This window comes from Genypterus blacodes, unplaced genomic scaffold, assembly GCF_046128005.1.
Source record: "Genypterus blacodes isolate CSIRO-AG114 ecotype Tasmania unplaced genomic scaffold, CSIRO-AGI_Gbla_v1 ptg000021l_1, whole genome shotgun sequence".
NCBI classification, from domain to species: domain Eukaryota; kingdom Metazoa; phylum Chordata; class Actinopteri; order Ophidiiformes; family Ophidiidae; genus Genypterus; species Genypterus blacodes.
In genome coordinates this window covers 3,604,092-3,632,006 of record NW_027466834.1, presented here as the reverse complement: position 1 = coordinate 3,632,006, position 27,915 = coordinate 3,604,092, and the positions used below count along the sequence as shown (strand labels likewise).

The following is a 27,915-nucleotide window of genomic DNA, read 5'->3' as shown; positions in this document are numbered from 1 at the left end:
TCATCATCAGTGGAGCGTCGTTCCAACCAACACACTTCACACAATCTGTTCCTATTGAAAGAAAAACATTCAATGATGATGGTACGCCAGCATAGCCGGGGGAAGGAAAGACTGTTAAAAAAAAACGGTTTTGACTGGGTCAAAATATCTGTCCATCAAGTCCATGTAAAGCCCTATTTTGTTCAGGTAAATAAATCATTTCAATGGAAAACAAGACCTCAAAACCAAAGTACTTATTTCAAGTGTCTGTTTGTGGTGGATGAAAGAACGTCTTGTTTTAGATGGTTTTGCAGCACTTTTGATGACCACAGCTGATGGTAAGAAGGAGAAAATACTGTAATAGGCAAAATAAAAACATACTTTTATGGCAACCACAAACATATTTTATTCATATGGATGTATTTTCACAGAGACAAAAAAGGGAAACAAACAACTTCAGGGTTTCCTTGGTACACTACAATCAAATTGTACTGTCTACCACTGGCATCGTCTTTTTATGGTTTTCTACCTCCAAAATTAAAGCTACCCAAAATTTCAGCATGTTTCCAACAGATGAATCGAACAAACAAACAAACAAACAAAAGCTATGTGGCAAAAGCAAGCTGAACAGAGTAAATGGAGGCAGAGCTTAAACCCGGGAGACATGGTATGGATTGAATCATGGAGAGCGACAGGAAACCAAATTAATCACAACCAAGAGTAGCTGTCCTCAGCTAAATCTACTTTCCACTGCAGTCCACCATGACAAGCAATGACGAGAAAGGGAGCACAGCTCTGATGTTTGAGGTGGGATTCAGGGGTTTTACAAACCCTCACGGGGGTTTCAGGGTTAGCCAGGCAGCTTAACTCCAAATAACACTACTATTTTCCAAAAGTTGATGTAAACAAGCATGTGTGCTGATGAAGTGGCGGGGTGATGGTCTGCCTAAGCAGCATTCTCTCTGGATTGAGTATAATCCCACTGTGTACTCTGTGGTGGGCCAGGTCCTTATGGTGATGAAAAACACCAGAAGAACCACAGTTGATTTTGGAGTATTATGATCTTTTCAAGTTCTCTTCCACATTGCGACATCTGGTTGGCACTGAACGAAGACGTTGGCAAGGGGGAAAAAACTGCTCCTTCATTCTTTCATCGGTGACCTTCTGTATATGTGAAAAGGGTTTTTGATGCGTTTGCTAGGTAGACTTCATAGACTGTGTTCGTTTGTTGACCTTTGATGTCCCACTTCGTCTGGCCATGCTGCTGGGCAGGGTTCTCAAGGGGCTCTCAGGTTGCCACAATCTGGACCACCTCTCCGTTCTCTGCCTGGATGGCGCCCTGGATAGCCTCTTTCACCTCCATGTCCGCCTGCAGTGTGGGGGCCAGCTCAGCAGCCTGGAGCACACAAAAGACACAAGAGAGAGAGAGTTGAGTGGGAGGCGATTAATTTGAAAGCAAAGCAAAACATAATTGCACTCTGCTTGAGCTACTGTCGAAACAAAAAACAAAACAAAGATGCATCATTTGTTGCATGTTGACTAATTGACACATCTTTTCTTTTCCCAGTCTCACCACATGAGGCAATTGCAAGAGATGGATAAAAGATAGACGGTGGAGTAAAAGGATTCCAGATGAGATAACGGTGAACAGATCAAAGAGGAAGATGGTTGGTGAGGGGAATAAGATAAGTGGCAGAGTGACATGTAGAGAGAGACTGGAGAGGGGATAAGCTATTTGTGTTTTTGCACTCTTTGGCTGTCTGTTCTAGACGTCAGACAGAGCGAGGTATTGTGTGGGTAAAACCCCTTAAAAGATGAGAAGTTCATGACTCAGTCCTGGATGATGACCATGAAGAGTGACTCACTCCTTCCTCAGATGCTCGCCAAAGGTTCCCTCAAACACACCTGCAGTATTTAATCCTCCCTTCAGCACAGCATGCTGTCACTAGACAACAGCAATGATTGGAGCACAGCTGCACCACAGCGCAGCACACACGATACACACAACACATTAAGGCTGAGGGACCTAATGGCCTAGTGTCTGACAAGAGGCCAAGTTAAACTCAAATGGATGGGTGTTTTTCACAGAGCATTTGATGCCTTGTCTGTGTCTAACTGTCATTGCAGAAGCCTGTCTCCCTTTGGAACGTCTGATGAACAATAAATCTACCTTTTGAGATTCTATAGCTGCTCTAGCACTTTTTAAGAATTGTGTACAGAACCAGATAATTGGGGCACTGTGGTACTTCAGACTGAAGGCGGAGCATCTAGCATAGATCACACCTACACCGGAGAAACAGGCATGTGCTCTGTGTAACATATTGTTGCGTCTGTTGCACTCTACTTGATTGAGTTTGTGTAATGGAAACTATTAAATAAAGAGAGAGGAAAAATTCAGAGATAAATAAATACAAAAGCCTAAGTAATTTATCAAGGAACTTGTATAAATGATACCACATGCCTGGAAACACATGAGAGCAATTCTTTTGATTCAACACTGAGAATAGGCGGAGGAAGAGAGCAGGAACCTTCCAATGACCTCTGAAGTCAGCCATGTTTACACTCTATGACTTAGGTCACGAAAAGACGGACCCCGATCCGGACCCAGACCTACAGCCAAAACAGAAGGCTATGGTTTAAAAGACGGGGCGCTTCTATTAAAACTGGTGCCGCTTTTATAGTTTTACAGGAATGGTTTAGCGAGGAAAATGCACAGACCAATTGCACACGAGATAAGCCATCCCACGTGACACTAGTCAGCCAATCAAGTTTGTGCATTTTAAGCGGTAAACATTGCGACTCTACACGCAAGACAGGTGAGAGTTAGAGGCAAGTTAAAGATGGAAGAAAGAAAAAGAAAGAGCGATACAGGTAAGAGAAAACAAAGAGAGATAAACAGATAAAAGTTATAAAACAGAGGAGTGAGACGGAAAAAAAGGGAAACAAAAATGGCACTCTGCAAAAAAAGAGAGCGCCATTATATTAAATGCTCGATTTCCGCCTGTACAGCGAAAATAGAGCATTTAATCCGGAAAGGAGTCATTTCTGTTCATACTTCCCATTGGGAGCACTAAGCCAATGTGTCTCACATGTTCAGAAACGGTGACATGTATAAAAAGTGTCGATGTGAAACGGCATTATGAGAACAAACACAGCTGCTAAAATCTGAAGTTAGATCACAGAAACTAAGGGGTCTTAGAGCCCAATATGAGCAGTATCACCAGGACCCTGAGCCACACATTCACTGCCCAACAACCTGCGCATGAGTGTTCCCTCAGAGTCAAGACTTGAAACAGATAGTGGGAAATTAAAGCTTTTGCTCCCTTTATTTTTTAAGTTTATTTAACTTAAGCATTTTTATTTGAACATGTACAATTTTCACATTTTATTGATTTATTTTATATTTATACTTATTTTAAAATGCAGCCCTACTTTTACTTGGTACATATATGTTCTATGTTACATGCCAATAAATATTTTTGAATCCTACTGAATTCATTTGATTTGACAGTCAGGTATTGATTACGTGCACATGTTGATACGAGATCAAAACCTAAGAGTGGTAATAACTCCAATAACTCATTCCATACCAGCAGGCAAAATTGCATTGTTGCATCTTCTGCTTTGTTTGCTTCCCTCTTTCAATTATTTTGTGATGCAGTTTGTCCTGTGATTGATTATTGATTGGTTCGATCTAGTCTAGTCTTCTTTCTTTTGAGACCTGCTTTCTATAAACAATGAGAACAAAACAAAGATTCCTCTGGAACATACGGGATGGATTAGCATCAACGGATCATTGCATTACATCATTTCAAGGTTGAGGCATGATAAAATTCAGATTTTTATAGTTTAATTACGGTTTCGTCACCACATTGTCCACGACTGGTTTCACCCTGTCACTGTGCATGCTCATGGCTGCAGGCTGATGACCCATCAGACCTCTGTCAGCTTTGTTTCATTCTGTCAAGAAGTGTGTACAAGCAAAACTTAGAAAATAAGCAGCGCTTATAGATCTGAAATTCATTCCAATCAATTGAGTAAACAAACAACATCCAGCAACAATGCAGCGATGGAACTGGAAAGCAGCGCATGTGGTGGCAATTATTGTGTGTACACATGAATTCACAAAGAGGATATTAGTGACACTGGTGCATCACCTGCAGCAAACAAATATGAATCAATACACAGTAGGTGCTTGAAACTACACCCGCACTCTCACAATCCCCTAGACAACTAAAACAACAAAGGGACAACAAGTCAGATTGAGAGGCTAAAGTCATGCAAGTATGTAATAGGAATACCATGAAAGACCAAAACCTGATGCGTTGCTGGTCTGGACATTTGCTCTCCGCATGTCTTGCAGGGAAGCAATAATGATCAATCAAACTACAAACTCTGCAGGGAGATCCATATCAGAACAGGATTGGTCTGTTACACAGCCATAAATCTTTTGAAGAGACAAACACTTTAAGGTTCTCTTTACAACAACACAATAAAGGCTTTATTCACACTGATTATCATATGTGACTGCAAGAAAACTAAGCAGTAACAAAGACAATGTGACAGCAAAAACGGAGAGAACAATGGAAAAGCGTCTTTTTTAAATCTTTATTTCTGACTGAGTCAGTGACCACTTCAAAGGCCACTGTGCACTCGTGTCTGTGCACAATCATCATTCCACACATGGCTTTTGCTCAACCAGCTCAGGCCAGATTTTAAGCAAATCTGCTAATTATTCCTTTTCTCCTTGTGACGCCTCAGCCACACATTTTATTGTGTGAAATTACTGTTTATACAAAACACCATAGAGACTAGTCGGTAAGTGCATTTGATTCAAGTGAGATTATGAGGAGAAAGCAGACAGCATCATTCCCGTTAGTACTTTAGCTAAATTGCAAAAATTGCACTCGTATTTCATTATCAAAGTTTCAAAGTAATTACCAGTGAAAATTACAGGATATTTGTTGTGTCATTGATATTAAAAGGCATTAATCATATACCTTCAAGATTTATTTGGAATTTGGAATCTTAAAAATAAAATCAAAAATTGCTTGATGCAAAATGTCATCATGTATACTATGGAAACAAATCTTAACTGCATATAAAATGGATGATTTTCTGGTTAAAAACTCAAACACTTGAATGCACATGTCAGTTTAATGCTGTAAAATCAGAAAAATCCTGCAGCTTGCATCTGTTGGCCCATTCCTCAGCACATATTGACGGCATCAGCAAAGGGCTGATTACTGATCTACTTCAGATTGAGGAGCAGAGCAGAGGAAGCAGGGAACTTTCATTTATTATGGACTGGTTGAAAAGCAAACACATGTTAAGTGTGACTGATTTAGGTGAGCGTGGGGTCTGTTTCACCTCCAACAGAGAGGAAAGCTGCACACTGCAGCACTTGGAACGCTACCCAGTGAGACACGATTTGTGCCTGTGTACGCGTGCACGGGCTATAAGATGGTGTGTTTTGTGTGCGTGTGCATGTGCGTGTGCGTGTGCGTGTGTGTGTCTTTACCTGTACAGCAGCAGTGTGATCTGTGACGGGTGCTAGTTGGACGTACTGCACTTGGATGTCAGGGGGGAGGGTTGAACCTTCTACTGCTGTGGTCGCCCCATCAGCTGACGCGACTGCAATCAGCTGAGCGCCGCGCAGCACCTACAACAAGACAGGTGGGAAAACAGTGAGAAATCATCATCCGACACCGACATCTCACTTTTTAACACTTTTTCAACATTTTAACATTAACTTTAGTCCAAACCTGATCAGGAGTCAGACTGCTTACATTAAAATTCACTAGATCTCAACAAAAACTCATCTAGCCAAGTTTACAATCCAACAACAGTATCTGGCCAACTCTGTAATGAGCTGCAGGTCAGCCGATTGGCAATAAGAACCAATTAAAAACAAACAGCAGAAAGCCTCCTTTTATATCCGATCTGATGTGTTTATACACTTTTATTGATTACAGTCATCAGCATGTAACACACAGCAGTGACACACACACATTTATACACAGACACACACACACACACACACACGCACACACGCACACGCACAGAGCAGAGCTGTGGTATCTGAGTGATGTAAATAAACATTTCAGTTGGTGCTTTTCTCACTTCTTTGCATCTCACCCGCTGTTTATACATCAAGTTGCAGGGGGAACTTAACGGTCCATTCCATTCAACTTAGTTTTTATAGGTTTTGTTTTTCAGAGCTACAAAACATGATATCCTCTGCAAGGCTTGGTTTTTATTTGGCCCCATCTGATCTTAGTCATATTGAGAAAATGAAATAAAACGGCATTGGCACAGAAAAGAGTGACATTGCAAGGGTATCCAAATCTCCCACAATGTTGAGCGTTAGCCAGGCAACATCAGAACTCAGTGGTTTCAGTGCACTAATTACAGAGTAGCATAGTGCAGCTGTGTGTGAGTGTCGTTGGGTAGCTCTATAGTTTGTTGAGGGCGATTCCTATAGATAGAGTGTAACCGCAAACACACAGGATTGTAAGTATGTACACACTTGTAAGAGGAAATGGACAGACAAGAGGCTCTGGGTTAAGTAGAACATTGCTAATTGGATTGCATAATTTGCACGTGACAACAGACATTGAAATTAACATGCAATCATGCTGTCAACGCAGAAGTGCAAAAGGAAAAATAGAGGGAAATATCCGCTCATCTTCGTGCTTGTGCAAGCTTGTTTTAATCACACAGAGGTCACAGACGGCTCTGGTAAATGTGGCTCAAGGCTCTCTTACAAATGTTTGTTAGGGAGGGCATTGGTTAGAAAGGCAAGGGATGCCAACATTCAATTACATCATATTTCCATATGTAGATTCTTTCATCCTGGCCAAGTCCTGGAGCACAGGCCTCTTCCAGTCTCCTCCATCTGTCAGATTTCACATGTTGGGTTCTCAATGAGCATCGTTGTCTTTGTGTCCTTCCAGCCATGCTTGGGGCTGAGACTGACTGGGACAAGCTCAGCATTTAAGAATGGAATATGCAAGCATGCAGAAAAAGCTAAACCTCACAAACCTCAATTACAGATGCTGTTTGTTGGGTTTGTTGCCCCCTAACCCTTCCAGTCCCCAAGCCCCTCAGCTCCCCAGCCCACGTTCGACCTTGGCTTTGAAGCTCTGTGTCAGTGACGAGGCTCATAAGATTGTTAACCTCCACCGAGTCCCATCGCCTTGCCTCGTCATTAAAGCGGTTTTGCCAGTTTCACCGCAGAATCTGCTGCCTCGTCACCAAAATGTACCAGAACCAGCCAGCCAGCCTGATGGAAGTTATTAGTGCAGGAAGCCTCGCTGACTAACCCCATCAGACCACCAGTACACGTGTACACAAGTACAAAAATGGGTCAAAACAAACTGGATGACTGTAAGAGCTGGGTCCAACGGATCACAGCATGTTGTGCTGACACCTGAAGACATTTGCCGATCCTTTAGCGGATTAGCCTGGGAATTACATGGTCATCAGAGAGGCACACATACACAGTTCACATACTCCGTCTGCCACAGAAACAAACAGCACATGCCAATGGTGCCCAGTCAGTCAACTAATTGAAAACACTGAGAACCCAGACAAATGCACAACCATCTGGGTTAGTGTTTCTTCATGGTAAACATCCCTAGAGATGCATCCAGTTCTCTGCCCTCCATCCTAACATTTTCTTATTAAGTGTAGTGTACTGTGAGTGAAGTGAAGTGAGTGAAGATTGTCATGCATGACAACCAGTCAGCAATGTCTAACTGGTGTATCTAAACGTCTTTACTGGGGTTAGGGGCTACGGTTGACACTCGAGATCATTGTCTCACTCATTTAGACTCTCAAATGCCATTTGAGAGCGGTTTGCATTCTCAGCTGTGTGCTGCAGAACACCGAGGCGCAAATAAGCATTTACAGAGTTGGAATGGTGTGTGAGAGCTCTGTAGCAATTACACAGGAACCGCTCTGGTCCACATCCTGTCCCACGACTCACATCAAAAAAACATCTCCACTGTTTGGGTTGTCGCCACGCCTGGCTTGAAAGTTGGTGAAAAACATGCAAAGCCTAAATATCCACTTCAGGGGCAAATACCAAGCGAAAGTAAGTCAACCGAGACTATATCCTAGTAAAATACATATAAGGCTCTCAGATCACCTTAAGAATGATCCACTAATAACCATTCCACATATTGTAATTGCTTGTGCCAATAACCATTACAGAGATTATAGGGTCATCATAAAAAACGTGCAATACTTTAACTACAACCCTTGAAATGAACTGGCAACTGTGCAGCTGTCAAATGTGGTCACAAATGAAGGCATAGAAATAAAAAAACAAACCACACCTTAAACCTTCAGGGGCGTTTAGGAGAAAACAACACATAAGACAACAGGCTAAGGAAGGATGTGTCTGTCTTCTGACAGCATAAGTAAGTCACAGTGTGCAACCTTTGCTGTCTTGCCTTGATTACATAGCTGCATCAGTTTTCACCGAAGAGCAGGGATGACTCATTTTTAAAACATACCCTAATATATTAGATTTGGCATTGCAAGCTCAATTTGTCAGAAACAAGGACTATCAGCATATCTTAAGTGCTATCAGTTACTGTTGACTTCAATGGTTTTAGGAATTGGGATCCCTTAAATAACACGGGCTGGACAGCCGCCCCTGTCCTGGAAGGTCAAAGAGCAGAGCAGACAAGCAGGATTTAAGGGAGTGTGTTACTATAGTGCAGAGCTGAGAGGGAAGAGGAGCTGAGAGAGGAATACTCAATAATCAAAAGCATCTTAAAATCTCGGCAGGCTTTGCGAGTTGCTATGGCCTTCTGGGGAAAAAAAGGGGAAAAAAGGAAAGTAGATCTGCTGCTGATGCTGTAATGCGTTCTGCAGTAATGGGCCGGCATACTAAATAATTGCAGCAATAGGAGACACAAAAAGAACAACACAAAACAGAACAACAACAACCTAATGCAAAAACCATTCCTGATTTCAACACTGACTTACAACAACTCCCAGAACAACAAGGTGCTTTAAGCCTCATCTGAGGATATTAAAATGTACTTTTGCTTCTGCTCTCACGCCAAATGAACCTTATTAAATTTGAATAATGGGACTTAACAAACTATCCAGAATTACAATGACTTTGGTTTGTTATCTCCATGCGATCTCTTTTTCAGTATAAGAGCAGCTGTGTGCAGCTGCATCAATCAGAAAACACTGTTCCATCCACAATACAGATACTTGGTACAGGCTGGAATCAATTTTTCGGCTCACAGGAGGTCTCCCTTTGACTCAGCTGTGTTTTGGATGGTACAATGACTCACCCACTCAGTGTGCATGTGCATCTGTGAATGTTTTTAAGATTTTGCTTTTACTTGCAAGTAATCACAGTCTAATGGGATCCCCCCAAATACAAGACGCCACTTTTAAAGGAAACGAAAATCCATATAAGCAAGCCATTTTTCTGTGCTGTAATAAAAGTGAGTTACACAAATCTGGATCCTATCACTCTCAATGGAACAGCTCCTTCCCTTTATGAAAAAAAAAACAGGGAAATGAAAAAAGAAACATTTGGACTTTGGAGTGGCTGGAACTTCCTCTCAGCTTCACAGCCGTCAACAACATCTGTGACTGCAGCCCTCCCGAGCCTGGACAGATGTCCAAGCTGAAACACTAGCACCGGTGGGTGTGTGGTGTGTGTGTGATTGTGTGTGTGTGAGTGTGTGGGGGGGGGGGGGGGGGGGGATACAAGGCCTGGCTGCAATTCGGCGATAGAGACGTTCAGTGGTGCTTGTTTAGCCTTCAGTAGACTGGGAAAATGAACACGTAAGCCTAAATGTCTCACTGCTGTCATTGATTTGTATTAATGGCTTTTATTTTACCTCTTGGTGAAAGCTTCATTCTTAATTTAGTTGTGCGTCAGCTCCCAATAAAATACAATACTAGATCAAAAAAAGTCAGACGTTGGAGCATAAAGTCTGGTTTAAGAAATGAAAGGTTGCATGTTTTATTCCACTTATTTGTGAATGCTTTTACACGCACATTTGGCAGTTATGGTTATTTATTAGTTGATTTATCCCTTATCTTTCTAATATTCTTTATTATCCTTATAATAAATCTTATGACATGCAGGACGGCTGACCTCCTAACCTAGACGGTTCCTTCCCATCTCCACCCACATTATGACACTGTTTCTACATGAGAGCTCAGCACCTGCATTCAATCAGACCCTCCCTTGCACCTCGGCTCTGCAACTCCCACCAACAAACTGGGAGTAAGCTTGAGACACGGCTCACAGGGGCTTTATGACAAAACCAGATTGGTTTGAATTTGGGTCCAGAACCAGCAAATCAAAAGGGGACTGATGACAAAAATAACAGCTGTAATTAAGAGTTGTGCTCATAAAGCAAAAAGGACGAAAGTCCCAAGGAACTTTCCTCGCTTTCTTTTGCAGAAATCCAAACCCCGCTTGCGTGATGGACGCAGGCATTTTTACAACGTCAATATAATTCATCATTTCACATGATGCCTTTATCATGTTTACAATTAGCCTGTTAAATTCAATGATGCCAGAGGCGGTGATATACTGTGCACTATGACAGTTCATAAAAAAAAGAGACAACTCATTTCATTTACTCGTTCCGAGCAAAGAATCCCAACAGAGGTGAAATGAGGTGAGTTTCAAATGTTAAGACTTTAAATCGACAATGGACAGTACATTTCGTGAATGAAAAGACTTCTTATTATGTTACTGGATGTATTTCTGAAAATAATAATAAAAAGCATTGGAAACTTTAAATTAAAATAAGTTAAAGGTTTTGATATACAGCAGTCAAGAAGCAAAATGTTCTAGGTCAATTCTCACATCTGTCGTGAAAGACATCTGTCATCTTACATCACCGTGCAACTTACTGGAGTTTAAGTCACTGGCACATCACGTCTGACAGTTTTACATTTACTGCTGCCTGTGCATTTGCCAGCATCAGTAAAAGAGGAAACAAAACTACTTTTAAAAGGGTCCCATTGGTCGGACTGGGCTCTCGTGTGTTCTCTGTAGCATTTGTTGTTTTGCCGGCTGCATAAATGTCAACGTGGTAGCCTACAAGTTAATGAGGGACAGAAATACTTAATGGATGTTGGTTTAAATAACGGAAATCGACAACTAATAAAGCCCCGGTAATCAAACGAGGCTTACTCTGTTTATGACCCAATGTTAGTGCTCTGCTTTAGGTACTAATTGTCTGATTTATAATTGACAGATGAGCAAAGAGTATTTCATTATAGCTTATCAATTCTTACCAATAATTATCACACTTGCAGTCCCTGTCAGGATCCTGTTTGAGGTGAACTGGATTGAAGGATGGAGCGCTCTAGGCCTCGGACTGGAGACAGTCTGTATGTTTACCTGCACTCAATGCTGAGCATTGGTCCTGATGGAGGTGGCATACTCACACGTTTACGGATCAGACTAAATCAATTTATGATCATATTAATCTGGGTCTGTTGAGCAGAGTTAGCATGCTTCAATTCATGCTGATTCCCATCACATTAAAAAGGTGTATACATAATGTTTGTGGGGGAAAAAATCATTTAATTGCCAATTATATGATGAAAGTTTGAAAGTGTATGTAAATGTACTGAGTGCAGCACTAGGCCTATTGAAGTATCTGAAACATCTGGTCCGTACTTGTACAGCCAGTGACCCCAGGCTCTGCCCACAAAGACAAAAGAACACACCACTGGGGTTACCCTCCTCTGCTCTGCTCTGCAATCCCAAGTTACAAACACACACACACACACACACACACACAGACACACACACACACACACACACACACACACACACACACACACACACACACACACACACACACACACACACACACACACACACACACACACACACACACACACACACACACACACACACACACACACACACACAGTCAGAACGATGGATTCCCTGATCTATGGCCCTTTCTTCCCGGCCATGAAGCCACAAGGACACAAAGCAGACCACTTTTCCTTTGAAACAAGACCTGCTCCTCGACCTCTAAATCCTTCCACTGCTTACATACATCCCACTTACACTAAACATTGGTCATAAAACATCTTCTGACTATTTTCATTTAATTTCCAACCCACCTTCCTACTTTGGATCACAGGACTCTCAACATCCCAATTGTACACTAGAAACAACATAGAACAGAGAGAGAAACACTCAGGCCACAAGCCAGCAAATTGATTCCAGGACAAATCACACCCTAATTCAGCGAAGTTAACCCTGAGGTTTGGTCAAGCATCTGCTTTGTGTGTAGAAATGACAAATCAAGAGATACTGACCTTGGGCGCCAGACATCTACCAAAGCTAATTCGCAACAGGCATCAACGGAGCTGATGTCTCTGGCAGTGGTCACAGAAACATACACACACTCACACGTGTTGACACAACTTTGAGCTTACAATGACCTCAAACACAGGAAGAGTTCAACATCAAGAGTTAAGGTCCAAACAACTGGTACTGTACATCCACTCTCCAGTTCATCTGTTCTGCAGTCTTACTTCATATTTCCTTTTGAGTTCTCTTTTTTATCACCTCCTTTATCAAACCAGCAACACACCATGATCTCTCCCTGCACAATCTCTGTAACACAACATGCATCCCCCTCCCTCTCCTGGTTCTGGACCGGTTTTGTATTTACAGGTCCTGAAAGCGGCGCTAAAGGGAACATTGACGACCCCTGTGGACCTTCTGTTCTGTGACCCATTTCCCACACTGACCCTAAAAGCTCACAACTTGGATGGATCCAACTGATGCAACACAACATGTGTTGACAGGAAGAAATGGAAGAGATTCAACTGGGGTGGGGGTGGGGGTCGGGGTGGGGGAGGGAGGTGCTGCCACTTGTCATGATGAGCAGTATTCAGGTCAGTCATCAGTTCATGACGCAAGTTCAGAGGTATCTCAAGATGTGCTGGATTTTCAAACTGACAGAAAGCAGCATGAACTCAGTTGTTGGTGCTGTTGTTTTGCCCTGAGCTGAGCCGTGATGGATACACCATCCTCTTCTCCTCTTTTATGTGGCAACTTGTATCATGTGTTTAATTGTGTTGGTGTCTGATTCCCAGCTGAGCCTGACTTGGTTTTCAATCAGGAATGGTACAAAACATCTCTTCCAGACAGTCTCTCCTTTTGGCTCTGCTCTTGCAATCTTTTATTCTTTCTCCCTTTCTCCTCATCAGCCCCCCCACCCCACCTTTCATCTTCCAATTCTCCATTTGGTCTGCATCAGTGGAGGGTTAGATCACAGCAGAGAGAAAGAGGGGCACTTGATAAGAAGCTGTGACAGACTGTGGAGTGCCGTAAAAGACTAGTTATTTTATAGTTTCATGGGCCTGCCTTCTCTCTTTCGTCAGAATGAAAGGGATTTTATAGGCTGGTAAAGAAGTTTTGGATCCAGTTTTGCTCAGCCTTTCAGCTGTGCCAATGTGACATTCATTTCAGGGCTCAATACACACTGAGTGTCATAGATACACAAGCTTCTACAGCTGAACTACACACATAGCCACTGTGAACACAAGCACAAACATAGACAGAATAGTGGGTTGTGGTGTGTGTGTGTGTGTGTGTGTGCTGTGCTGTGCTCGTAGCATTCAGCGTATCTCCAGTGGTGATGCATAATTGGTGTAGAGAGAGCAGGCATGGGGTCAGACTGCAGCCCTCTCAACATTTTACTCTCTGTCTACAAAACTTCAAACAAACATCAATAACCTAGAACAGGGATTTGACCCCTTATCCTTTAACTATCCCCAGAATCCATTTACTGATCTCTACTCACAACAAATGTTTGTGAAGCATTACAAAAACAGCAAGGATAGTATGTGTAGTACTATCTTTGACACGGGGAGTATAATCCAAGCACAGACACAAAGTCTCCACACCACCAGGGGGCCACGGAGAAGCTGTAATAAGTAGAGTTAAAATGTTGTCATCTATGGGGTCCAGGTGGAGGGCAGCACCTAAGTAAATTCTATACTGCTTCACTGTTCTGGTGGCAGCAAGGTCGGGGGCGCCACACAAAAACCAATGCACCCGTACGTGGTGGAGGATAACAGGAAGCAACTTTTGTTGGTGCCACTTGAGAGGGTAAACAAGCATATTTTATTTGGATGTGCCATATGGCCTTTAAAGGTGGGTGGAATCTGAAAAGCACAGGGAGAGGAAAGAGAGGTAGCTCAAGCTAGCTGTGGAAAGCTGTGAAAAGTGGAAATGTGCCTGTGTTCTTGAGTGATCTTCAGTACAGTTTTGGTCACATAGCACAAACACAGCCTCAGCACTATTCTGCCAAATTACAAGGGCCTCTCTCTAAACAAATAAGGCAACAAAGCCTGGCCCAAAAATACTACACCAATCATGATACGACCATAATGTTAAAGGAATACACAAACAAATATCTGAACAAAGAGATGTATCCCCTTCAGGTACAATCACTAATATCACACTGGATTGGATCTTGTTTCTGCTCGATGTGCTTCATCAGAGGAGATCCTGCCACTGTGTATGCGTGTGTGTGTGTGTGTGAGAAAAGCTAGACCCGAAATTTGAGGTTAAAAGAATAAGTCTTTTTGTGCTTATTTTGGCACTGAGCTCATTTCATTTTGCCGACACAATCAAGACCTAAAATGAAAAGGAAAATAAGACAGGGTTAGCAAAGCTGCAAAGGGAATAGAGGCCTTTCTAGTTCCTGCATACTGGGACACTGTGGGTACGTTCCAGAGCGCTTAACTGTCTCTCCTTGTTTCCCTCATGTCTTATGTCCCTCCCACTAGACGTGAGAGAAAGATCTGAGGAAAAGATATGAGGGCAGCAGGAAGCGAGGAAAGTAGCATTTAGAGAAATGAAATGTTCTTACTCCTCTCGCAGCGTCCGTTAAAACCAACAGTTCGACAAGCATCTGCATATTCACTTCAAACCCACTGTCTATTCTACAGATCAGTCCAAGCGTCATTTCATTTTTAAGAGTCTTTCACATTTCACAGAAAGTTAAACTATGACGTTTATCGACAGATGAAATAAGAGCTTTGAAATGATCATTTAGTGGTCAGAGAAGAACTAATAGCTACAGGCATTGCACGCTGAAGTTGTAGGACAGCTGATTTGTTAGTGAATGCAGCATTGCAGTATATACCACATGAGAGCAGTGACCAAAAACCAGTTCAACAACAACTGGTTACCTTATGCAGTGTGGTGCAAAATCTGAACCAAATTCTGGCTAAAGTTTTTGCCAAGACTGTAGAGAGAAAGAAAGGAATGCTGCCGCCAGGCTCAATGGGCAAGTCATCTGAGGACACAAGCATGCGTGTGTTTGTGAATGTGGGAGAAGAAGAACTAAGATGTGGGGTGACTACCTCAAACAATTGAAAACACACAGCCAGCTAAACAGACAATAAAACAAAACTAAAAAAGTCTCAGTATAGCGAATGAGTTCAAACATCTCAAATGTACAAATAGCTAATGGCCCCAGAGCATTAAGTATGAGTGAATTGGAGGATTTGAGATCTTATTCATGACTTTCAAAAGAACGATAGAGCAGCTGACAGCACAGGTAGTTACTGTGATTTCAGACAGTGGGTGGCTACAAACTTCTTTTTCCTCCCAAACCTTTGAAGTATTACAGAAAGTGGGATAGCCATCACTTGCCATACAGTGGTCTCATCACTTTTTCCGGCAAATGATTAAAGAGGTGTAATGAGGTGAAAAGCAAATGCAAGCCTTTTAATAAACAAATAACTTAACTGTAGTACATTTCAAGAAATGACCTACTTACTAATGACCAATAATAAGCCTGTGTAGCCTTTTCATTTTAGAAGTAAACTAACCTTTGATTGGCATTAGATAACAATGCCTGTCTCAACAGAATAAAACTGTTTCTCCACCAAACAGTGGAGCGTGAGAAAGAACTTCCTTCCCTTAAGCCTCCCTTCAAGATGGATATGATGAAATCATGAATATGAAATAATCTACTGGTCTCAGGCATCCACATGTGATCTGCAGTGGCCATCACAGGCTTTAATCAAGACTCACTAAAAGCTTGGGGTCAAGAACCGAGAAACAGGAAGAGCCCTGGGTCTAAAACATCCAAAAGATATGGAGGAGGGAAGCAGAATAAAGACATACAAACTAAAAAACCTTTGTGGATGTATCTGAATGTACTGTATGAGTGAATGAGAGAATAAAGCACTAAGAGCTTTTCACAACCAGAGGGCCCTAGTGTTGTTCTGTAAATGTAAGTAATGCAAAGTAATAAATCATTATTAGATCCATCTGCACAGGGTTGAGTCACCAAAAATGCTTCCCTCTAAAAGTGCCTCTCCAAGCTCACAGAGAAAGCTTCAATCAAAGTTTGCGAAATGTGAAATGCAGTGCAAAAATCAGTAATGGTAAATTCCCAGTTCATTTAACAGCTCTATCTAATGAAGCCTGGCACAGAATCAGTGTCATACCACTATAGTGAATGTTTTATTTAATTATTTGAGTTTTTCTGATTTATTTAGCCTTTTTATCTGTGCATCCTATCCAAACATTATCAAGGGAAAGACACAAGGAGAACATTTGGTTAGCTGCCATGAGTGCTAATGTGTTCAATTTTGACACTCTCAGCAATGCATTCACAACAAAGCTGCAAAAGAGACAGCACATACAGCATACTAAGAGTGGTACCACAAACTGGATATTTTGTCAACACCTTCGTGAAACTCAGAGAGAAAACAGCACTTCTTCACTTCGACAGACTGAGCGTACAGGTTAACCACTTTCAAAGCCAAAAGGGTTTTCTTTTTCTTTCCCAGGCTGGCAAATGGGAATGGATGAAAGGAAAGAGTGTGTGGAGTACTGCATATCCATATGCCTCCATGTGTGCAGGATCAGCAGAACAAAGAGCCTACTCAGACGGACCAAAGGGTTTGGGGCTATCAGACGCATCTGATGATGACTATTGCATAAAGCTGACAAAGGTTTTATGAGTAGACTTAGCAATGACACAGAACCACACATGTGCATCGCTACAGTTATGCCTGCCTTTGTTTAGTGTCAGCAGTTTGCTCAAAACCATGCAAAATGCTGAAAAGATATGTGGTTAATAATATGAAGCGTGTATTAATTAGTGTATGACTTGGGTGTAAGAGTGTGTTTGTTCATGTCCTTACCTGTCCATCCTGACCAACATGTACCTGGTGGATCTGGAGGTTTCCCTGTGAGAGACAGAAGACTTAACGTCAAGTCAGCAGCCTGAGGGCAGCATACATATTCATATCAATTGTCTGTCCATTTCAGCATTTACACCATCACTACCAACACTTTAAGACAGACACCATGTCTACTTCTTGGCTTTACTATTTAGCAGATCAGGACTAATAAATGGTAATTCGTAAATTCAGACAATAATGAACTGCTTCCTCGGAAAATCAATGCACTGACGACATCTAAAAGGTCAATACTGTGCACTTGCAACTACCACTTGTAACTAGTTATTAGTCTGTCAAATACTTTTAAGATTAATCAATTAGATTAATAGTTTGAGAAATATAACACAATTTTTTTATAAGGATTTTATTGGAAGTTAGAAGAATTATCAGATAATTCTTCCTGACATTTTGTTATTTTGAGAATATAAAAACACAATTTTCATGATGCCCCCACCCTAAATCCAGCATGCGTATTAAGTCATAGATCATGGAACTAATCGCTAATGAAATCTGTGGCAAACTTTTATTATCATTTGTGTCACTAATTTGTTGCAGCCATACTGTATACAGAAATCTGAGCGTGCCCGATTTGACGGAGAAGTGTTTATATGTCATGACAAAAGATTGGAAGCGGATGCAATGTCCTTGGATATACGTCAACTATTATGTCATTTCTGGCTTCATGCAGACCTTTCTAAACAATAACAGAAACACACTAACACAGGCATGCGCACAACGCAACAGTCCTAGCAAGAGACGGTGACCATCATAAATACTCTGCACACCCACAGTCACATTAACAAGACCACATGAGAAAAGACATCGTGTAAGCCATATTTAGCCTAACCCCAACTTCAGCTGTTTTCTCTCTGTTTTCTAATTGTATTTCATGTATACTGTATATCAATTGCTGTCTGAGCTGCCATATGGGCAGGCAGCAGCGTAATCTTTCAAATAGCTCATTTCCTTTTCAAGCACGCTAAAAACCATGTCTTTGATGAAAGGGGCCCGTTCCTAATGAAAATACATTCAGTGAGTGGCAGCTGGGAGAAGTGGGATTTTGTTGCTAAGCTTTGAACTCCAAAAAACAAACAATATCATGGAATAGGAAGGAGAGGAGAAAAAAAATCTGGGCTCAGCCACAAAGCGCAGGAAAGGCTTTAGCTTCTCTGCCTCCAATTCACTCTGTCTCTCTCATTCAATCGTGCATTTTTCTCTCTCTCTCTCTGTGCTCTTTAGTACAACTGAACAGGAAAGGAGGGAAAAACGTGGTGTCAGTAGTTTTTGCGTGAATGTCAAGCTGTCAAAAGATGGGTAGCGAATGGAATATCAAGTATGTGATCACGCTTTTTTCACCCTGGCCATTTACAATTATGACTATTTTAAGGCACTTTGTGTGGATTGGACTTAGGCCGGTGCGTGCATGCTAAGATGTCTGGTGGAGGACATGACACATCTGGGTATTATGTGGAAACAATGCTCAGAAACCCATGTATAAGCAGGCAAATATACTGTATAAACAATAAAGCACTTTAATATGGAACATCTGCTTTTGCTTCAATTTAGTAATGACTTAAATGCAGTCAGCTGTTTCTTGAGTGCGTTTTGTTTCACTGACATGGCAGTCCAGAAATGCTGATGACAAAAGATGAATTGCTCTTGAGGTTTCTTAATTTTACCTCTTTGGTCGGTTTGTTCTACAGAGTTCCTTTTTGATTTGTGTGGGCTAACGTGGAGCACGACTCGTGCAATGACGAAATTGATCACTCGGAAGTGGCTGTTAAATAATAGAAATGAACCTTCCTTCATACAGCTGATGGGGGAATCCACTTCACTTTACTGAAGCAACCAAATGGCAAGATTTCAAGGCAGCAAAGAGCCTCATCGCTGGATATTTACACTGGACACAGTTTTGCATCCCTCGGTGCAGTTTTTTTTAAATCACAAAAAGTTACAACAGATTCTAGTTTTTTCCTGAGCTATTCATTAATCAATTCAACTTATTTGTTTTCAACAAAAATAGAAAGCTCCAATTCCAATTCGCTAGCTATTGCACATAATTAAAATAAAGAAATGTCACGTGTTTAATCAAGGATTTAATGTGTTAAACCTTTGATATAATTTAAATGCAAGTTTAAAATTGTGGGCAATGATCTTTTCACAATGAATATGCCAGAAAACACATCTTGAGTAAAGGAGACGTTTGCCGTTTATCTTTTCTTTCTCTGCCTCACACGCACACACACAACCACACACAAACTTGCCTCACTGTCCTGAGTGATCTGCACCTCCTCTCCTTGTGGAACCTGGGCAATGTGTAGTTGACCCTGTGGAATCTGGGAGAGCAATGAAGGATGTGAGGTCAAAACGTAGAACATTACACACCTAACATTACATACCTCAAGAAATTCCAATGTGCTTCAAGAGATCATAATTGTACCTTTTGTCAATACAGAATTTCTAAAATCAAAAGAAATTAACACAGACAAAAAAATAAAATCAGTAGGCGAGCCTCACTTGGCAAGTACATTCAAAGTCTGGCTGTCCTCCTACATCTATATATATTCTAGTCACAAGTATTCAGTTGTATCCTGGAAAGGTTAACAAGCAGCTTGACCGGTGCAATTCTTTAACTGCACGCTTTTTCTCAGCTGGCGGTGGCCTTGTGTGAATGAAACCGTGCATAAATTTGCAATATGACAAGATAATCTCCCTGAATTTCCTTGTGAAGTTACTTCCTGTTTGTCAGCCCACCCATAATGCTGTAGTGGGCTTGACTGTGACCCTAGCAGATGTATGAGGTCGTCTAATCCCTAGGCATGGGCCAATCCTTCATTGACATATACAGGAGTGTATCTCCACAGATTAGTGGATATTGAGGACCAGATGTACAACGCCTTTTGTGCTTGTTTGGGGCACAGATTTGACGCACTCTGTTCTAACAACCATGTGTGTTGTGTCTCAAACAGGTGCACGGGGCCTGGAAGAGCAGTTAACGTGTCAGCTCCATGAGTCATCACAGGGTACGCTCTTCTCTCTTAGCATGTATGTATTTAAAGGAGGATTGTGCAAACAATGGGCGGGATATTATAAGTGTTTACTACGGTGTCATGCAATTAGCAGGAGTCAATTCTGTGTGAAATCAGTAAACACATTCGTAGAAAGTAAGTAGTTTCTGATGAAATAACAAATGTTATGGCAAAGTATCCCGGCTCAGTCCATGACACTTACATCTTCAGAAACAACAACATCTGCAGGATCATAAGCAAAAGCTTTTCTAATTTTCTCAGTGGTTCTTCTGGTGACTTCTGTTGCATGGATTTTATGAGTAGCAGACACCCAAATCTGTTTTTTAGCAGCTGAAGTCTAATTAAGTCGTTGTAAAATGTTTTGATAGATTGTTCCTTCATTGATTAGTATTTGGATTTCAAAATCACTGAATTTATATTTGTTTAGCTTGTTGAGAGCTTTTTAAACTCTCATTCCCATGCAGAATAAGCTTAGTAGTCGGGCACATTTGCTGAGTGCATAATTAGCCGCCACCTTAGTAAATTAGAAGTTTCATGTACTGTATGTACATCTGGCCGAGTGAGGGGATAACTTAAGTATCTTTTCTTACAAGTGTTTCCTCAGAGATTCAAACAGACATTGAGGTATGAAGGTCGTCACACTCACCACCTGGACCTGTCCGTCCTCGCCAATCCGGTGGATCTGGACCTGCTGATTGGCCAGGGTATAGTGCAAAGTTTGTCTGGTGGCGGCCTCAATGTGGGCTGTTTCTTCTTCGATGCCTCCCTCTGATTAAGATGACAAACAATATGGTCAGTATATAAGTCAGGGAAACAACATAGGTAAATCCAGCTCAAATAAAAGTCTCACATACGCCTACACACACCCACATATGATTGGGCCTCAGCAACCGCTTATACAGACCTGACTAATTCCCAGGCCATCTGCCAGACGATGTGGTGTTTATACTTTATCAAATGCCTAAATACACAACAAGGACGGTCCAGCTAGTCATCCAAACACACTCATGGTCTAACAGCCAAACACAAACTCCAAGCCTCAGTCTAAACAGCAGCTATCACATCAGCAGACCGAAACCCCTGAACTCCAGACAGATCCACACCATCCTGAAGATGTCAAGACACCATGATGGCAGTGAAAGACAGCACTGTTGAAGAACTAACTGAAGACTACTAATCAGTCCGCAAAATAAACACCATCATTGTTCTCTTGTGAGAGAAAAGAAAACACAACAAAATGAAAAATACAGTAAAAGGTTGACTGTGGAAAAAAACTAAATCAAGTAGTTCACCCTCTATTGACATAGAACATACAGAATATATCGCACACAAAATGTTGCTCCATGATATGTTAAAGTGTTGTAAGGCTGTCTCCCATCTTTCATCATTACTGCCTCGTACTGTATTTTGTAAATATTCCTCGGTACATTTGTTGCCAGAGGAGGAAGCAAGAGCCGGGTGGCCTGTGCAAGCTACAGTTTGGTCTGAGTTCCCTTAGCTGGTTCACTAATGAATAATGATTTTAAAAGCTATATTGCCTCATTCCAGTCCATTAACATGTAGGCTGATAAAGGAGGGAAGGACTGTTATTTGCGTGTGCGTGCATGGATCATGTGAACCAGCACTGGAGCTGTACACTCTATGGTGTGTGTGGCCTAAGAGAGCATGGCCTCAAAATCCACCCCTAGTGTGTGCTCACAGGATATTTGGGTTTCCCCCGCAGTCTTACTTTCTTTGGTCAGAGGTGAGGGGTGATGGCTCACAGGGAGGAAAGGACAGCAGGCATTGTGTGCAGATTACAACCATCTGCAGTAACATACGCTGTATCTGCACTTGGTCTTACATCATCAAACACATAGCTTCAGGAATAGCTGAAGAAATTTAATGTGTCAACGTGCCCTATGTGAGAATGTGTGCTTGACCATTCACTACTTGTTTCACACCATTTCTTCACACATAGTTTTGATTTTCTCAGTGACAACAGCCAATGTCTTTTAAACAAACTTAATAAAAGGAAGGAAGGAGGAAATGACAAGCAAAGGCCATAAGTCATCTTTCAAAACATCTGACGTTTGGTTAAGTGTAATCAAATAATCAGCAATGGTTCAAATCTTGTTAAAACTGTTAAATGTCTGAAAATGTGTGACCATTTGCATGTGATGAATGAATGCTAGTGGCGAAGTCTTTAGACAGCCCATTAAAAGAATTAATTGGATTCACTGCTAGCAAGCCCCATTGTTATCACAGTCATGACAAAACTTTGGTTGTAACGACAGCATCGTGAAGAGGCTGACACCACTACAAGACCATCCACTTCTGTAAAAAGATGCAGAGCTGCCCACTCCTCTTCTATTGTTGTTGTTTAAGAATTCAGAGCACAAAGGACAGAACGGAATTTTGAACTGTCAGCTGCAGAAAGTGACTAAGCCAAACAACTACAAACAAGCTAATATAGCACTGTTCTGTTACTCACTGGCCCATAAGCAGAAGAAATAGCACCAGATCTCTAAATTATAGTAACTTCTTCCACTGTGTTGCTGGCTATCTACAGACATGCAGAAACAGCATCAGTACACACACACATAAGACAAACACAGCCGCGTAACATCAGACGGCATGTGCCACAGTCACAGGACACAAAAGTTTTTGAAATGTTGGGAATCTGTACTATACCTCCGGCTGAAGAACGAGGAGTGCGTTTGGAGAAGCTCTTGACTGCCAGACTCTGGCCACGCTGCTTGCGTCTCCAGGCTGTGCGACACTTTGAGTCGATGCTTTGCTTGATGCGGTACCAGTCTGATTCAGTGATGCCAAATTTGTGAAACAAGTGGCCTGTGGGGACACGCTGAAGTCAGTATGAATGTGAGTCTCATGTCTCCAAAATCATCTTTGATCATAATAGCAGCTATGGACCCCCGAGTTCTTCTCATTGTTTTGGTGCATCAAAGTTCTCTACAAATGCTTCCTGCTTTACCTCAGGAGCTTTCCTCTGAGCTTCCTTCTAACAACTGCTGATTGTTCGAGTGCTGTAGATAACTAAATAACTTTGCATTGAGCTTTAGTGGCGGAAATATGGAAATAAACTTTTGGAAGGTTTTTCCATCTGCCAAGTCCTTGACCAATTCAAAGCCAATCAATTAACCAGGTGGTATCAGGGGTCAGACAATGGAATGGTTGTATCTTTATCTAAAATAACTATGGATTCTTGCATGTGCATTTAATCTTAAAATATGTTCAATGTCTGTATATTTCTTGCTAAAATACAGTAGAAACAGCTACTGGTTAAAAAAAACTGAGAATGCAGAATGAGACAAGGCTTTGTAACATTACAGAATTAAACAACAAGCTTAGTTAGGATGTTTGTGATGGTGTTAAATCCTCTGGAATCAGTACACATCTTTAATGATTATAGTGAACCTTTCCTTCTCCACATGCTTTGACATGCAGAATTGTCCCTTGTCCCACTAGAGTGTACTAATGAGACTAACCACAGCAGTATTGATGGCTGTCAACCTGAATGTTATTGCTTGTTTAGAGGGTGTGACCACCTTGATATCTAATCTCTACATATATTAATGATGCAGCTACAGCCTGAGGGTAGACAGTGAGACAGAGCAAGCGGTGGGACATCTGCACGTGGCTGTGTAGCGATGCGCACCACGCCTTTCACACCTCATGGGTCCTGTATAGGCAGGCAGCGCAGGTGCTCCTTCAAACCCTCACCTTCTTTTTCAGACAAGCAGAATGAGTCACTAAAGAGTCATCTGGCCCTGTTCCAGACTCTGCATACCTCTATGTCAAGGAAAATCTGCCTGTACCTACACACACCTGCACAGGGTAACCATGTATACAAAATCTATAAGGCGGTGTATACTAAAATTAAGATATGTATATTAAACAAGAATTTCCCTTTGAATAGTGTCTCCCAAGTTTTCTACATTACATTTTTCCTTGTCTTCTTAGAACCCTCAGGCTGGTTCAAGAGCCACTGCTGTGTTGGCCTGTTAGCCTTTTGATCAATAATATGTAACAAACAATACATTTGACTTAACTTTACAAACTAGGCTCCCAGAACCCCCATGAATATCCATATGATAAATCCTGAACTCACTGAATTAAAGGTGGCTTTGTCTAGATCATTGTACCCTACATGTGCTTGTCATTTAAAGTCTGGTATGTTGTAAAATGTGTTACACATTAATTCACTTGTGCAATGATGCATGCATGTTGTCGTAACCTGCCTAGGGAATGCAGATTGCATTCTATTTCTGTGTTCAAATCAGTGGGGCTTCATTACGGAATGGGAATGAAATGTGGGAGCGTTCAGTTATTGTTGTTAACAAAAAGGTTTTAAACCCAGACTCAAATGTATCATTATAATTCCTCTATGCAAAGATCCTGTTGTAATTGTGATACGCAGAGGTTACTGAATAATTCCTTGGCAAGTTTGTCATTTTGTCAGTGATGTCATCACATATTGTCAAGCTCAAACATAACTATATATGCCGGAAATTTTGGACTAAGTTTGAAAACAGTTGAACTCCTATGATGACTATACTATCTCTATCCTGGATTCGCTTCTAATGAACAAGGGTGCCAATATTCTTTAAAAGGCTTTGCTTCTGTACACTCTGTTGTGATGGAATACCAATCAGCGCCAATATTTTACTCCAGTTTATCAATTCTCTATCAAAAGGTAGTCCAGGTGCTGTCAAATTGATATACTTGTGTATGGTAGATTCAGGTTCAAATGTCAGTCTAAGGAGACTCACAGCGAATGCCATAGATCATTAGTGGGTCCAGCTGTTTCTTCCCATGTTTGCCCTGTCCAGAAAGGTTTGACATGGCCTGGACCTCCCGATGGAACAAGTAGTCCAAGAGTGTCAGAGCCATCTTTTCTGCCGTGCGACAGTTTGTGGTGATATGAAGCATATCAGCTGGTGACACTGGGGACCGTACTCGCATCTCTGGGTTGTTTTCATCTCCTAGCCAGGTGCCTCCTGGGTAGTCATCTATAGAAAAGCACAGCTATATCACTAACTTACAATAAAAGCTTTAGTCAGTTAAAAGTGAGATTCGAAGTTACTGTAGTATGCCATGAACGTGTATACACTACATATGGATAATCCTCCACAGATACAGGGCTCTTTGGATAATTCAAGCAATACCATAGCACCATCATGTGGCTGTAAAGGAGAATGGGGCGTCTGCGTTTATACTATACTGTATATTGAAGCCAGACTTTAGCAGAATATGTCGGAATAAATAGAATACGTATGCCCTAGATGCATGTCAATTGTTAAGCAAACCACACTAACGGACACACACACACACACACACACACACACACACACACACACACACACACACACACACACACACACACACACACACACACACACACACACACACACACACACACACACACGCTGTTCTGAACACCACATGGTACCTTCCAGCTAATGCTGAGACAGACAATTTTGCCATGGTATCTCATGGCTGCAAATAGTAAAATAAAAATAGTTTGCCTTTGAAGCTAATAAAAAAACAGAGACTGAGCACAATAAAAACAAGCTGGCCACTGCTCACAGCACACAGAATAACAGTATGGATACAGTTTAGGTTTGCTCAATTACAAATAAACTATTCATCCTTGGGTTTAGTCTGAACCACTGAACAATGCTACTCAAAACATGAGTGAACCATTAGAGCCTTTCTCAATACAGTCTGAGACAGGACCACAGAAACATGAAGATTATAGGGAAACTGCCAATTAGTGCAGTTTGTTTTCTATTTAATAAGTAATCCATCTGAAAAAGTCAGATGTAATGTAAAACAGAATTAAAGGATTCTGGTCTTATAGTCATAGTTTGGAGATAGGACACAGTCGGGTCCAATTGGGCCAAGGAAACAAATGTACCGTCTGAACCCTTATCCCATCTGCATCTTAAGTCAACCGTTTGACATGTATGAATGAGAGAATACTGACAAACGTAACACAAAGAGTAAACAGAAATAGAACATTTACAAATCTTTGTTGTGTGGCTGTACCTTCAGAGTTGAGAGTGATGAGTGTAACATTTGGGCCATTTTGTAAGTTGCCAGAATTGCCACCATTGGAAACTGAGTCACTAGCCTCTGACCCACTCTCTTGGTCGTCCTGACTCTCGTCAGGACACGGCACCTTTACCAGGATTGTGTTCTGTCGTCGTCTGTTCACAGTGCTGAAAAGAAACTCAAATATGTAACAAGCACATCCAACACAAGTACCATGACACTGACCCCCTTCAGGTTCTGCATAATGCTGAATGTATGCTTTTACACATGACACCTATTGACATTTATCGACACACATGCGGAACACGTTGGGGGAACATTATGCTTTTTCTGACAGGCTGCCTTTGTACACCTACGATGTATCTATAAACCAACAGCAAATGGCTACAATGCTAAATTTGAATCATCAATCACTTCAATACCATGGGGTATTGATTATGAAAATAAGCACAGCCAAGGTGCAGGCTTTAAAATAAAGAGCTGTTAAAAAGGATTAGCTGCTGCACTTTTGGAAGGCAGTCAAGCCAAGGATTTTTTAATTAATTGATATTACTCCATACTTGTGAATTATGAAAGGAACAGCTGGAAAATTCATGTCATTCTTCTGAGCAAAATGTAACCGAGATTTTGAGTAACAAATACATGATCAGCTGTTCCCATGGAACACAACCAAGGTACTGAGTGAGTTGTAGAATGCTGCTTTCCAGTAATGACCAAAACACCGGCATGGATTTGTGCATTTCTGATCTCAGTCCACACATCAGACACAGCTAATGTGAGTGACTTACTTGCTGAGCAGGTTCTCTAGTGGAGAGTCTTCAAGGGTAGATCCCTTTGGAGTCTCACTGCTCACTATCACATTTGTTTGTGGAACAACACTAAAAAAAGGACAAAGTTTTGTGGTGAACTGACACATAAAACAACAGTTTCCTCTGTATGCATCCTTTGTACTGTAAAACACCTTTTTAAGTATTTTTATATCTAGGTTTTCTTTAAAGTATGAAATACATTCCAATTCAGAAATTGATTTCCCTGTGTCAGTTCTTGCACTTTAAGTGACTTAAAACCTTATAGCTCACCATCGCACTTTGTTCCAGGTTTGTGTGGCCCCCTGGGGTGATCCTGCAACCATAGGGACCTGGATTGGACTCTTGGGACAGGGCATCATGCAGTCCAGTTTGCGTCCAAGTGCTTTGCAGGTGGCATCCAGAGACTGTAATTTTAACTCGATGCCCTCCAGGCGCTGGCTTACTGATTCGCTGAATGTCACCAACAGGTTCTGGACATAGACAGAATAACATTTAATGTACTTTATTCTTCTGTATTCATTGCCCTTATCAATTACATGTTTTTTAAGCCAATTATGGAAACATATAGGGGCAACGGGGATAACGCATGCCTTCTAGCAGTTAAGCGATTTGTAGAGGGACGTGGACTGTACTAATTGGGGAAGGGGTTTCCCCAATTAGGTGCTTTTTGATTTCTGCACTTTTTAGTTAGCATTTTTGTGTATGTTCTTCCATAACTACAAATCCTGTATCCATTCTGGCCTGATGAACAAGGGACAAGGATTCCACAAAAATGTAGGAAAGCACCAGTTGTGTGTACA

General features: G+C 41.5%; 1 protein-coding gene across 3 annotated transcripts in view; it reads right to left on the bottom strand.

The window, feature by feature from the left end:
• Positions 1–415: 415 nt before the first annotated feature.
• The window catches only part of banp (BTG3 associated nuclear protein), a 29,945-nt gene continuing 2,445 nt past the window's right edge, over positions 416–27,915 (bottom strand). For all 3 annotated transcript variants that reach the window (XM_076142078.1, XM_076142080.1, XM_076142079.1), the window contains exons 4-13: positions 27,386–27,585; positions 27,095–27,184; positions 26,301–26,473; positions 25,022–25,261; positions 22,923–23,081; positions 20,896–21,017; positions 19,485–19,556; positions 17,182–17,226; positions 5,501–5,641; positions 416–1,375 (exon numbers count right to left, since the gene is read on the bottom strand). In XM_076142078.1, coding sequence (XP_075998193.1) covers positions 1,268–1,375; positions 5,501–5,641; positions 17,182–17,226; positions 19,485–19,556; positions 20,896–21,017; positions 22,923–23,081; positions 25,022–25,261; positions 26,301–26,473; positions 27,095–27,184; positions 27,386–27,585 — 1,350 coding nt within the window. In that variant the 3' untranslated portion in view covers positions 416–1,267. The remainder of the gene's footprint in view (positions 1,376–5,500; positions 5,642–17,181; positions 17,227–19,484; positions 19,557–20,895; positions 21,018–22,922; positions 23,082–25,021; positions 25,262–26,300; positions 26,474–27,094; positions 27,185–27,385; positions 27,586–27,915) is intronic.